Raw genomic sequence first — 14,631 nt, forward strand, 5'->3', positions numbered from 1 at the left:
TTTTCTTTTCCATAACTTCTTTTTAAATTTAATACTGAGACAGAACACATGTCCCACTCAGTTACAGTTGTTTTACTGAAGTTATAAGTAAGTGGATGTTCATACCATTTCCCTTCTGACATGAATTGTTCCTTTTCCTATAGCTGCTGGAAACGTATTTCAGAATGCAATGCTGGATGGGGTGAAATCCACTCAGGGTAGGTTAAAAGCCTGATAAGAAAGGCAGAGACATCTGAAATCTTCAAGGTTCACATTTATCATTTAGACAGCGTCCTGTCTAGCTTCCTATGTATAGATCACTTAGTTACTTTCTTTCATTTTAAGTTTGTTTATTTACTTTGAGAGAGAAAGATGGTAAGTGGGGGAGTGCAGAGAGAGAGAGAGAGAAGGGGAATCCCAAGCAGGCCCTGCACTGACAGTGCAGAGCCGGACGCAGGGCTTGAACTCCCCGTCGCTGAGATCACGACCCGAGCTGAAATCAAGAGTCGGATGCTTAACCGACCGAGCCACCTAGGCACCCCAGTTACTTAGTTACTTTCGTCATCGTAATATTTTACGCTATCATGTCTCAATCCATCTTGCTAGGAATCCATACTCACAACCCCAAAAACCTAATCATACACAGCAAATTATGAAGAAAAGAATTACCGAATTTTTAGGGAGTTGTGTAAGGAAAGCTTGTTATGAAGGAAGATTGAAGGCACATCCATAGAAACAAAAAGTAGGTTAGGGTTGCGGGGGGCTGGGTGGAGAGGGGAGTGGGGAGTGACTACTTAATATGTATGGGCTCTCCTTTGGGGATGATGAAAATGTTTTGGAACTGGAAGTGATATTTGTACAACATTGTGAATATGTACCAAATTCCACTGAGGTGTTCACTTTAAAATGATTGATTTTATCTAAAAAAGTGCTAAGATTCTGCTTGTTTTTAAGGTTACCTTATGATCGTCACTCTGTTTTAATATTAGTTAGTTAATAAATTAGTGAGGTCCTATCATCAAAGCTCATTCCTATTCTCTCTAATATTGGTTATAATCAAATCACGTAGCCTATCCCTTCATGAGCTGTTTATAATACAGGCTTCCATTCAAGGTTTAAAGGACGAATTACTAATTCTGATTTTTCTGTTGATTATTTAATGCTCTTAGACATGTTAAATGGGAGTTCATACAGAAAAGTAATAATCACAGAAGTACATTTTCTCTTTTGTTTTTTATTGTAATAATGACAAAGTATATATATTCAGATAACAATTCGCATTCACAAATATATTTCTAATATTTTAAACTCATTTTTTTTTCATGTTTCGTTCCTGTATGTTTCCTAAGCAGGCAGAGTTAAGGTGAATACCCTGGACACTGTCCTGGAAAACTTGGGAATCAAGCTCACACAAAGGGAACACGAAGATGTGACAGAAAATCTACCACTTACCGGTGCGTGTTTCACATACTACTGTATCTTACAGGAGACTTTCTGCACTTGTACATGAGTGTGTCCATAATTAGTTTTACCTAGTATCAAAATGACATTTTTGCAAAGCTTAGAGAAGAAACTAGGCTTCTCTTCATTTCTATAAGCCCCATATCTTTAACCTCTTCTCTTTTGGATTCCAGGCATCACACACAGAACTATTATAACTACTTTCTGATCCAGTAATGAATTTACAAGGAGCAAAATGAATCTCATAGGCTGGCGAATAGAAAGGAAGGAAGAAAAATATGACTAATTTCCGTATTATTAGTATCCCTCAAATAGTTGTGTCCTAAGCCCATTAATCACTTTAACTTTTACAATTCCGTGTTACAATTCTCAGTGGACAGTGTTATCCACACTCCTATTTCCAAGTGTCATTATATGCTGAAAACTTCTAGATGTTTTTCTGCAGCCCAAATTCCTCCCCAAATATGGGTTGGGTAAAACCACATCCAGATTCCTGTTGGGTTGTATCTGCCAAATTCATTCTTGCTCAGCAAAGCCTCAGATCTTAAATTCACTATATTTAAAAATACCTACCCCAAACTATCTCCTAATTATACATTCCCTTTCTCAGCTGGTGGCACCATCATGTTCTTAGTAAAACAAATTTAAAAATTGACATTTTTCAGGGCACCTGGGTGGCTCAGTCGGTTAAGCCTCCAACTTTGGTTTAGGTCATGATCTCGCTGTCCACGAGTTCGAGTCCCGTGCTGGGCTCTGTGCTGACAGCTCAGAGCCTACAGCCTGCTTCAGATTCTGTGTGTGTCTCTCTCTCTGCCCCTCCCCCAATTGTTCGTTTTCTCTTTCTCTCTCTCTCAAAAAATAAATAAATATTAAAAAAAAACCGAATTGGTATTTTTCACTGCAACTTTTCCTTAGTGCCACATCTCATTGAATACCAAGTCCTACCAATTAGGAGTGCTGACTATTTCATACATCTGTGATCTGACCCTTGCTTTCCTTTTAGCTTTATCTTACATTATTTCCTGCTTCCACATTGCCCTATAACACTGAGGTGTCTGAACCATAGTATTGGATATAGGCAAGATTCTTATATAGTCGGCTCTCCACCCTGTTGCAAAGCAGTAGCTATAAATGGATGAATTTTAGCGGGAGCATCTCCTGATTTTATCATTTGCTGTATGTCAACCCAACTACTCTATTACAGTATGTTTACTTGTCCGTCTCACCCCAGAAACTGACTTGTTCAGAAATTATATTAAATTTATTATTAAATATATTTTAATCTTTGGTGCCTCATATGGTGCCTGAAATTTAGTAGATAATTCATAAAATTTTCTTCAATTAATATACAGATCTTCTTTGTTATTTAATGCTTATACCATGGCATCTGATTTGATTATCCAATTGTCCTTTTCCACATACTCTCCAACTCCTAGAACAAAAATACTTAGGCATATTTCACCAGCCAATTCTTGCCCATAAAATTAATCTCAAAGTTTACCTTTCCCAGAGCTCCCTGATCCATGGAATTCACTTTATTTACTCTTCCTCTTAGTTTAAAATTCATCCTATTCACACATATATTATTATACACTTAGCATATTGTATAAAAAGGGAGTGTCTTTATATCACTCTTCTTTGTTTATGAACTGTGATTTTCTTGTAAGTAGAAACCATACGTACATCATCTTATATTTAGAGGCAATAAATATTGAAGAATGAATGGAATGATGGAATAATTAGACTAAACAAATGAAAAACAGTGAAAAATACAAATAATTCAAAGTGACAGAAAGTCTTCAAGAGGAACGTCAAATATAGGCTGGCCTTCTAACACTTCATTTGAGCAGTACATAACCAAAGGGCTCCAAATCATTGGTATAAATGTTATCAAAGCAAAAAGACAATTGCCTAATCATCACTCATGCAGTTTTCTGCTTTCCAAAGAAGGTTTGGCAGAAATTATACTCATTTTGAAACAACCAGCAACATCCTGGCCAATTTCAGTGGCATACAAGGGAATACTTGTTCATACTCAGCACACGGGTGCAAACTTGGCCTTCTCTTGAACCCCCCCCTCAGAACCATCCTCATTCCAAGTTATTCCCAATAAGGCATAATATTCTTCTAAAGTTTATTGCTTTTTTTTTTATGACTCGTTACCCTTTAAAAAAAAAAATAATTCCTAGTGTTACACAAGGACTTCATGAAGCCTTAGGACATAGGAGAGCAAGTCTACACATTCAACTCATCATGTAGAATTTTTTTTTTTCAACGTTTATTTATTTTTGGGACAGAGAGAGACAGAGCATGAACGGGGGAGAGGCAGAGAGAGAGGGAGACACAGAATCGGAAACAGGCTCCAGGCTCTGAGCCATCAGCCCAGAGCCTGACGCGGGGCTCGAACTCACGGACCGTGAGATCGTGACCTGGCTGAAGTCGGACACTTAACCGACTGCGCCACCCAGGCGCCCCATAGAATTTTTATTAACCCATTAGCTTTCAGTGAACTGTTGAATCCCCTTTGTGACTAGTTATGATGTTACCACAAGTCCTTTCAGTTTGGAGACTCTCTGAAATATCTACCCGTCTTTTAGGGTTAAAGAGAAATACATACCTATCTTTACACACAAGTATATGTAGTGTTAATAGAAGAAACAGGTCACCAATTTGTGTGATCAAAAATCCCAAGATAGTTGTGATAGACACAGAAACTAGAGAAAGACAAATTGGGAAAAGGTAAGAAGACAAGAAAGGTGGTCCCCAAAGACTCCTCTGACAAATGTGGCTGAACCAAAGCTGATAAATGGCTACACAGCCAAATAAGTCACTGGGACCTTTCACCCTGCCAGTAAGATGGAGAGCAGCCTTCAAATTCAAGAGGTACATTCAAGACTCCATTTCGTCCAAGAGATAAAGACTCTCCCTCAACTAATGTGGAGTTAATTCTTTAAATCCAGGGTTTATATCCTTATAGTTGAGTCAGATAAAGCAGTGGAGCTAATGAACTTCGATCTCTTATTTCCCAATTTACCCTATTTTTTGTCTGTTTATATATGGCTCTCTGGCCTTATTACCTTATTTTGGCTTTCCTTGTAGCTAACGGGAAGGTTGAGCTCAGCACATTGATGGATGCAGTGGCCACTGTTACAGGTTAGTGAACAATTACTGTGACTCTAAGCTCCTAATTCGTACATTAAGTTATATTTTAATGCTCTATTCCAACTCTCCCATCACTACCTTTTTACTCTGCCATTTTACCATTTTATTGGGGAAGTGTTTCTACTTTAATTGTCTAAACTACGGGTTGGCAAACTCTGACCCTTGGGCCAAATCTGCTTCCGTTTGTGTAAACGATTTCATTGGAACACATCCAGCCCATTAGTTTGTGCGTTATTTATGGCTGCTTTTACCATACAAAGGTGGAGCTGAGTAGTTGTGACAGAGATCATAAGTCCTACAAAACCTAGAATATTTTCTATTGTTTATAAACTTTTATAGAAAAGTTGGCTGACTCCTAGCCTAGAGTTTAACTTCAGAGTGATCTTACATCCTAGATTGTTATGGTTTACCACTGAGGGAGATTAATTTTAACGAATTATTTTTAATACCCTCTTTTACTCCAAGTAGTCCTTGTATACGTGATAAATTGTATGGAATTTTAACTTTTGATATTTACACTATATACTGAAGTGCAATGCTTGATAAAAAATTCTTGATCCTCTGAGGTTTCTTCCAAACAGTACTTTGATATGCATAATCTGAGTGTCAAGGGAAACAGACTTTCTGCAATTGTAGCCTCAAAGTACTAGCCCAGAGTACGCAGGACAGAAAGGCTGATGGACCCAGTTAAAATGTTTGAGTCACACAGTATTAAATCATTTAAAAACACACAGCAAAAAAAAAAATAAATAAAATAAAATAAAATAAAATAAAATAAAATAAAATAAAAACACACAGCAAAAATGGGGCAGAAATATGGAATACATTAACAAATTCAGGGTAGAGTGAATGGAAGGACTACACTACTTGAATCTAAGGTGTGTGATGTGCATAATAAGTTTTGTGTCTCTCTCTGTTCAGCAGCATTAGTTTTTCCTGCTGCTGATGTGGTTATAAGGACCAGAATTGAGATTCAAGCAGATGGACCACAGATGGAAAGTGCTCTAGCCTGTGACACAAACCCTTTCAGAAAGACTCAGGGTTAGGGGCACCTGGGTGGCTCAGTCAGTTGAGTATCTGACTCTTGACTTTGTATCAGGTCATGATCTCACAGTTCGTGAGATCGAGCCCCATGTCAGGCTCTGCACTGACAGCACAGAGCCTGCATGGGATTCTCTCTCTCTCTCTCTCTCTCTCTCTCTCTCTCTCTCAGTCTCTCTGCCCCCTCCCCCACTCTATCTCAAAGTAAATAAACTTAAAAAAACAAAAACAAAAACAAAAAAAGAAAGACACAAGGACAAGTACCTGTTGTTAATAGTTGTAGCTTGCCATTAAGGCCATCAAAGAGCCATAGGTTTTGTGTTCCTTGAGCAGAGGACACAGAAGACCTAAAAATGGTGTCACCAATGGATTGCCAAATTAGAGTCATTTGAACAAGTGTCATAAATATTTACCACATCTTGAATATTTGGTGCCTCAAGCAATGTTAGAGTATCACAAATATTTAGCGCTTCTTATACATTTAGTCTAACATGTATTTAGTGAACATGTTCTCCATGTGCATGTAATGCCTCATGAGTATTAAATATTGCTCAGTTCTTTCATTCCCTTCTATCTAACTTACATACCCTTTACTTAAAAACTACTTGTCTGTACTGCAAAACATCTTTTTTTTTTTTTAATTTTTTTTTTTTCAACGTTTATTTATTTTTGGGACAGAGAGAGACAGAGCATGAACGGGGGAGGGGCAGAGAGAGAGGGAGACACAGAATCGGAAACAGGCTCCAGGCTCTGAGCCATCAGCCCAGAGCCTGACGCGGAGCTCGAACTCACGGACCGCGAGATCGTGACCTGGCTGAAGTCGGACGCTTAACCGACTGCCCAGGCGCCCCTGCTCTGTACTTTTAGAGCCAGAAGATAATAAAGAACAAAAGTGACATGAAGCTTCTATTTACATATTTGTCATCTACAAATTAGACAAAACATAATAATGTGTGCAAATGCAGTGTCTTAGTTGTTTTTGGTCTAGTAAGGAAAAATGAATCTGAGATCCTATAGAATCCCAAATTTCTATCTTTGTAATATGCTTTCATGTTAATGTCTTTAAATATTGATTTAAAAATATACAGAATCTCTACTTTTAAAATTATCTCAAGCCAATCACTGAAGTGATCATTAATTTACTCATAGGGAATAAAGGAGTAAGAAACTCTGTGTCAAAAAAAAAAAAAAAAAAAAAAGTCAGGAACTACTAAGTATCAGCTTATTACATAAGGAGATCAATTGTAAGAGCCAGATACAAACATTAATATGTAGCACACAAAAATTGTAAATTCTGTTCCTTGTGCCTGATGTAAACAGTGGAGAGTTTCCCAACGTATAGGAGTCATGAAGCCGACTCTGTGGGAAATGGTGACTTAATTTTATATCTCATCCTTAACTACCAGAGGTTTAATTTTCTGTAGTTCAATGAATCAAAGCTCTAGTAATATTTTAGAACTTCTGGCTCAAGATGAATATAGGATAAAATATTGGAGTATACATATATTGCTTTCTTTTTTAAATTCCATATTGCTAATGAGTGCCGGTGTTAGATTTGTATTTGATTTACGTGGCTCTCTTAACAGATAATGGGAAGGTTGAAGTGAAAAAGTTAATGGATGCATTGAAAATGTTTTCTGGTGAGTGGCAAGTTACTATAAAATTGTACTATTTTAAAAATATCTCCTCAACTGCCCCAAACTGTTTATATGTCTTTATATTATGTCTCATTGAATACTTGTTTTCAGAGTCTTAGGCTGTATTTATTTGTACAACTTAAATTTTAAAAATACAATGACGATTCTGTGTCTTGGTAAGAAATCTGGCCCAAATGTTTTTAATAAAGCAATAATATCACTTACCTCACTAATATTCAAATAATCCCATACCTTGATAGGCATATATGAAGAGAAAAATCACATAATTTAGGATCTCCCCAGAATTCTAAGTTCCCCTGCCAAAGTTATAAATTTCCATGATTTCCATCATTCTAACTTGCTGGCCAATCTTAAAAGCAAATCTACCCTCTGCTGCATTAGATGCACACAGATCCATCACTAAGAGAGTATGCCTTTTAGGAGATTAAGGACCTGTGTTCTATTTGTGGCCTCCCTGTGATTCTGTGTAGTTGTATGTGTTTCCTTTTACTCGCTCGCTACTTCCGAGCCGAAGGTGATCATTTTTTCATTATCTGGAATCATTAGATTCCAAATTGTCACGCACTGATGTTCCTGTCTTTTGAAAGGAAAAAAGATTGATGCCAACGATCTGCTAAAGGTCCTGGGAGCCATGGGGATCGAGCTCCCTGAAAAGGAACTAGTGAGGCTGAGACAGACGGTACCTATCGACGGTGAGCCATTTAAGTCTCAGAACAGCCTTTCCGGGGACATTGGTTTTGTGGGGTCATTGTCAGCAGTTCTTTTTTTTTTTTTTTTTTTTTTTTTTAATTTTTTTTTTTTTCAACGTTTATTTATTTTTGGGACAGAGAGAGACAGAGCATGAACGGGGGAGGGGCAGAGAGAGAGGGAGACACAGAATCGGAAACAGGCTCCAGGCTCCGAGCCATCAGCCCAGAGCCTGACGCGGGGCTCGAACTCCCGGACCGTGAGATCGTGACCTGGCTGAAGTCAGACGCTTAACCGACTGCGCCACCCAGGCGCCCCATTGTCAGCAGTTCTAAATTGTTGTCTCTTTGTTTCTCCTAAAAAGTACTGAAAATAATTTTTAAAACAAATTAAGTTTGCTGACGTACAGATTCAATCTGTCAACCCAGCTCTTTAACCATAACCATATTGCCATCAGAGTTGATGCAGGTTGTAATAACACTACCCAGTCACGGCCCTGAGAGGCCTGCATGATAGGAAGGAAACTGAGGGAAGTGAGACACAGGTTAAAAAAAAAGGGGGGAGGGGACACAAAGAAGTAGTGATTTTTTTTTTTTTTTCCTGCACAGTATAGTCTTCCCAGCAGTCTTCTTGGTTGCTGAACACTGGGTACATTTTTGTCACAATTTTTTTCCTAAAATAATTTTATTTGATGAGGAGATAGAACAGATTTCCTAGGGAAAGAGTAAAAAAGATTGCTCCTAGAATTACCCAGTTGCCCAAAAACTGTGTGTCCATGTTCTTTTCCTTTGGATATAAATTATGGTTTTTCTTTTCTAATAGCTGCTGGAAAGGTGTATAAGAACAGATTGTTGGATGGTGTGAAGTCTGTAAAAGGTATTTAAGAACCATGATTAGCAGAAAAGTCTGCTAAATGTCAACACAAATATCAACACAAACATCTTACCACCAGGTTTTGAGTCATGTCTACATTCCTGTATTTAGATTTTTTTATTTCATTATGTTAAGCACGTTTGCATAATCACCCATGGTATAGTATTGCAAGGGATCCATTCACTCTTGGAGAATATTTCTAAATAGCACCCCCAAAGAATCATTTGAAATCTAATTTATACAACACATAATATACAGAATATCATAGGCAGTTTTTCTGAGCGTTTGCCCAACAACAATACAAAGGATTTTGGAGTGACCTTTAATAATTTTATGGCACAAATCAAGTTATTTTCTTTTTTATTTTTATTTATTTATTTTATTTTATTTTATTTTATTTTATTTTATTTTATTTTATTTTATTTTATTTTATTTTATTTTATTTTATTTTTAAGGCAGAGAGAGACAGAGCATGAGTGGGGATGGGGCAGAGAGAGAGAGGGAGACACAGAACTGGAAGCAGGCTCCAGGCTCTGAGCTGTGAGCACAGACCCCGACGCGGGGCTCGAACTCACAAACTGTGAGATCATGACCTGAGCCGAAGTCGGACGCCCAGCCAACTGAGCCACCCAGGCGCCCCTCAAGTTATTTTCTCTAAAACATTCTTTCCTAAAGACCAGTTAACAACAATAGCAGCAACAGCAAATGTGGAAAAGAAGCATGGTATTGTGGCCAAAATGCTTTTTTACTTCCTCTTCCTGTAGGTCCTTAGAAAAAGAGACCAGAAGGGGAAGTAGGAAGGGAAAGAGGAAAAGGGTAGAAGGTTTGCTGCTATTTAATGAGAGAAGCCTCTTGCAGGTGGCACTTGGCCTCCTGACATCCCAGATACTTGGAATAATTCCAGTCAGCAACATTCTTGGAGAATTTTGTGGTGAATGTGTTGTTCATGACAGTTTTCTCTTCAAGAGCATTGAATCCATTTTTATAGTCTTTTCATCTTTCATACACTTTTTGTATATTGCAATAGCAGAACATTGATGATCTGAATCTTGAACTATCCCTCTCAGCTGATACCTTGGCTTTGTTTTGGGGACAGACCTGCACAGTACTCTCTCTGTTTTCCCCATGGGGACAGTCCTATCATTGGTATTCTTTCGGCCCCTCTTTTAACAGATGAGTATTACTTAATACTACAAATAGTAACTTTAAACACATAATCACAGCCTGTCACCCAGTAATGCTTCAACCTCAGAATATTTTTTAAGTAGGCTAAATGCCCAATGTGGGGCCTGAACTCACGACGCCAAGATCAAGAGTCACACATTCTACTGACTAAGTCAGCCAGGCACCCCCAACCTCAGAACATTTTATCTAAGTTGTTCTTGACATCATTTTAGGTGATTTACTGAGTCAACCTTATATGCCTGTTCACTAATACAAATAAATTGTACTTTTTCTTTGTTTTTTTTATCATACTAAAATGCATGTGAGAAAAAAAATTATATATAATCTTTGGAAATCACGTAATTTTTTTTTCATGATTACTTCCTGTTTGTTTCTTAAGGAGGAATGGTTAAAGCCAATATAACCTAGACAATGTTCTGGAAAATCTGGGAATTGAACACACAGAAAAGGAACGTGAAGCTCTGGCAGAAAATCTGCCACTTAGTGGTAAGCATTGTAGATAATAATGAGCCTTAGGAGTTTACATTTATGAGCTTGTGTAAGAGAATGTATATTAACTAGTGATATTTGGTATACCAAAAGAAATTAGAAGCATTTGCAAAGATAGGGATGAACAGTCTTCATTTAAGAACAGATCACGTATTGTTTAGGGTAAACTACATTTTTATTTAAAAACAAACCTAAAATTATGTCCCGGGTAAATGCAGCAGAAGTTAAATTCTTTCCCCCGTGAAAGTCCAAGGCGAGAGTATCTTTGGGTAATGGACAGTGGCTCTTCTCCATTCAGCGATCCAGGGACCCAGGTTCCTTGCCTCTCGGATTCCTTTTTAAGGCCTTGTCATCGTTTCTGTCTAATAATGGAATGGAAAGGAGAGCATGAAGGAGAGAGAGTGCACGCGTTATTTCCGTAGCCATTCCTCTGTGGAGAACCGGTCACGTGGCTGCACCTAAATAAATGTGAGGCGGAGGTGGGGCGGTAGAGATGTAGTATCTGTCTGGGCATCCACTTCCATTTATGATTCTATGCTCTGAGAGGAAATCAGAGTATTGGTAGGTAGTTAGCTGCTTTTTGTGTTTTGTTTTGTATTCATTGACAGTTGCCTCAAATATACATGCACCATGTGATTTGAAGCCCAGGAGACCTTCCCTAAAAAGTCTCCGTGAGACTAGAACTGAAGAAGATAAAATAAAACGAAATCAAATCAAAATAAATCCATAAAGGAAAACTGTTTCCTAGTCATCTTCATTGAGGTTAACAGTATATATTTCCAGGTAACAAGCCCAACACCAGATTGCAGCAGATAGTTTTGCTTTGTCCCCAGCTGAGGACTGTTAATGCCTAAAGGAGCCTGTAACCAACCACAACTTAGACAAGCCTTGAGTTCCGCAATGGGGAAACTGGCTCGTTAGCAGAAAAAAGGTGTAGTCTTGGGCTTCTTTGCTTCTCTTGCACATGCTTGGCTTCTCTGTCACCTGCCCATTCCAGCTTCACGTTCTTCAAGTCGAATCACTTACCTTCTCATTATGTTTTAAAACATCACTCAGAAATGTTAGAAAGACCTAAGGAACAGGGGTTATGGTTTATGCAGTCAGCTATCCTCTTGAGGCTTTTGGTTTATAGATTTGTGGCATTGTAGGCCTTCCTTTATTTTGCTTTGGGGAATGGTGGTGTGCAACCAGTGAGGTTAGTTGGACACAGCCGTGATCTCAAGAGTGCCATGCTTGGGGTTTAGTGCTCTGATTTGGCCATCAAGAGGGTCTTCATAATTTGCTTTTAAATTTTTTAATGTTTATTTATTTTGGAGACTGAGAGAGACAGAGCGTGAGCAGGGGAGGGGCAGAGAGAGAGGGAGACCCAGAATCTGAAGTAGGCTCCAGGCTCCGAGCTGTCAGCACAGAGCCCGATGCGGGGCTCGAACCCACGGATCGTGAGATCGTGACCTGAGCTGAAGTTGGACGCTTAACCGACTGAGCTGCCCAAGTGCCACAAGAGAGTCTTCACAATTCTATCTTTGAATTTGTGTTTCCTAATTGAAGTCTGATGGGAAACTAGAGCATGGCTGGGGCTTGGCACCCTGGCTCAGGCATGTGACTGCCGCTGCCATTTAGTCCCCAGGATGTATTCTGGGTCAACCACTCCACAGCCTCTGGTATGGCCAACCTCCCTTTCACCACCATGCCTGGCAACATCTGCATCCCCTGACCCCAGCAGGGACCTGGGCATGGATGCAGGGAGGGCTGGCATTGGCAACCTGTACCTGAAGGCATCTTGTGACAAGACGTGGCAGCAGCAGTCCCCACTTTGGGCTGGCAGGGTCAAGCCTGTTCCTCATCCCCTTCCAGGTATCTAGTGTGTCCCCACGTCAAGGCTGCATTACTCTTGGGAGTCGCCTGTCCATAGTGAGTTGAGGCAACCAGTGCATTGGAAAGTGAGACACGTGACTCACTTTTCAGATGTGTGGTTCTGGCGGCAGGAGGAAGGAAGGAAGTCTGCTGCTAGTGAGCCTCGTGCATGCTGAGTAATGGGACCACCCAGGGTGCCTGTGAGGTTCTGCACTCAACCCTAGAAGATGCCATGCCTGTGACAGTGCAACATTTACCAGCTGACTTATAAACAAAAACTAAAACAAAAACACCACCATGACAGTTTGGGAACAAGACTGTGGAAGAAAAAAAAAAGCAAAGTTTTTCTTCCTGATTTTTGAACAAGGGGTCCCACGTTTTCATTTTGTACTTGGCCCAGTAAATAAAGTAGCTGGTCTTAGGGGGTTGATCAATCCTTCCTGATATTGGCACAATGCCATATTGCTATAACTCTCTAGCTTTAGCTAATGATTTCTTTTTTCCCAAACATAGAAAGGTAGAAACATTTACCCAAACTTTATGCATGTGCTGGTAACAAAAGATTGAGAACACATAACCAGCCATTCCAAGTTAATAGTTGAAATAACTAAAGAAAAGTATTAGTAAAAGATAGAACATGAAAAATGTTTTCAACATCAATCATGGGAAGAACCTTGCATTTGCATCAGAAGGGCTATCAGAGACCAAACAACAACATACTTAGCCTACCGTAACATTCCTGCAAGTGTAAGACAGAGAAAGCTTTCTTGGGTAAACCCTCTATCTACCATAGAATGAATTCTTTGCAATCCATTGCATAAAAGTTTTTGGCTGGTGAGATTAAATTGTGGGGAGAATCTCTATTTCTTAATTTAGCTCCTTTATCTTTTTATAATATTGCCAAATTATGGTATTTCTTACAGCTAATGGGAAGACTGAGCTCAAAAAATTGATGGAAGCAGTGGAAACTATTACAGGTTAATTAGAAGCTTCTATAAATCTAATGTCTTTATTCTTTAGCTAATTTATATTTTTATGTAGAACCATCATTTTTACATTCCCTTTTTTATTCTATTCTACCCATTTTTCTTCTATATTGATGAATATCTGCATACAGTTGCCCAGAATTACACATTAGAACATTTGCATTTTAGCACTAATTTTTCTGTGTGAATTTATAGTAGCAAATTTCTTAGTTTCTGGAATATTTGCCAAGAATAGTCACTATTCTTGATGATACAGCAAACTTTCACAGAGATAAAATTCTGTTATCATTAAGAGATTAGGGGAGAGAGAATATCCTTACAAAATAAATGGATCTTATGCCTACAGTGTCCTAATTTGTATTATATAAACTGCATCAGTATGTCTATTACTTTACTAAGCGTAAGAGAGAAATTCTATTTCTACCCCCAATTAATGACAGTGGCGAACAGTTAACATATTGTGTGTGTTTGCTCATTCAGCTATTGTAGCTGAAGCTGTAAAGGGTCAACAGGTTTGGGGGGGGCTGTGGTTAGGCCCTTCTCTCTACTAATCTGTGACCATTTTGTTATGTTGAAGGGGGAGAGGTTGATGTCAGTGATGTAGGAGGTGTTCTGGAAAACATGGGAGTAACTGTCACAGATAAGGAATGTGTAGAGCTCGTAAAAAAGCTGCCAGTTAATGGTGAGCATTTAAAATATTAATATGGTCTTGAAGGAAGCACACATTTCTTATTTTGTTTATGAGAACTTCTATATACTTTCTGATAGCATAGAAAAAATGCTTTCAAAAACTACTTAGTATGAATGATTTCACTCATGTAATTATGTATCTTCACATACTGATAGATAATATGTAGGTATATTCTAGGTTGTTAACATGAATCATCTAGGGACTTGTGGCTGCACCATAGACTGAGAAGGAAGAAGCAGAAAAAGGCACTTAAACAAAAACAAAGACCGAAAAAGTACAGCCATTGTGATATGGTTCAATTTATACACTTATGTATGCAAATAATTTTTTTAAAAAAATGAATGGTACGTTTTCACCTTAAAAGGATGCTATCTAATGGTAGAACATCAGTAACTGTAAGCTGAGTGTTTATGGGGATTCATTGTTTCCATTCTACTTTTGTATATATTTAAAATTCTTTACAATAAAAACATTTCAAGAGAAGATTTTTAAGAAGGAATTCCATTAATTTTTAGTTGGAAATCAGTTGCTGCTTTATTCACAACCTGCCATCAGGGCTAAGAAG

At 38.4% G+C, this 14,631-nt stretch overlaps 1 protein-coding gene and 1 long non-coding RNA gene across 2 annotated transcripts in view; both read left to right on the forward strand.

Annotated features, from left to right (window-relative positions):
• LOC147571242 (EF-hand calcium-binding domain-containing protein 13-like) overlaps positions 1 to 5,648 on the forward strand; it is a 176,006-nt gene extending 170,358 nt beyond the window's left edge. Inside the window, 4 exon segments of the mRNA XM_086696508.1 lie at positions 144 to 197; positions 1,332 to 1,433; positions 4,540 to 4,593; positions 5,524 to 5,648. Of these exon segments, the coding sequence (XP_086552634.1) occupies positions 144 to 197; positions 1,332 to 1,433; positions 4,540 to 4,593; positions 5,524 to 5,648 (335 nt within the window).
• A 1,580-nt stretch (positions 5,649 to 7,228) lies between these two features.
• On the forward strand, positions 7,229 to 14,057 carry LOC147571246 (uncharacterized). The gene is made up of 6 exons (XR_015247588.1): positions 7,229 to 7,283; positions 7,889 to 7,993; positions 8,811 to 8,864; positions 10,426 to 10,532; positions 13,313 to 13,366; positions 13,953 to 14,057. It is a non-coding gene; the product is annotated as an uncharacterized LOC147571246 (long non-coding RNA).
• Positions 14,058 to 14,631: the final 574 nt, after the last annotated feature.

This window comes from Puma concolor, unplaced genomic scaffold, assembly GCF_028749965.1.
Source record: "Puma concolor isolate L17-30 unplaced genomic scaffold, mPumCon1.1.hap2 unalloc_scaffold_38, whole genome shotgun sequence".
Taxonomy (NCBI): Eukaryota; Metazoa; Chordata; class Mammalia; order Carnivora; family Felidae; genus Puma; species Puma concolor.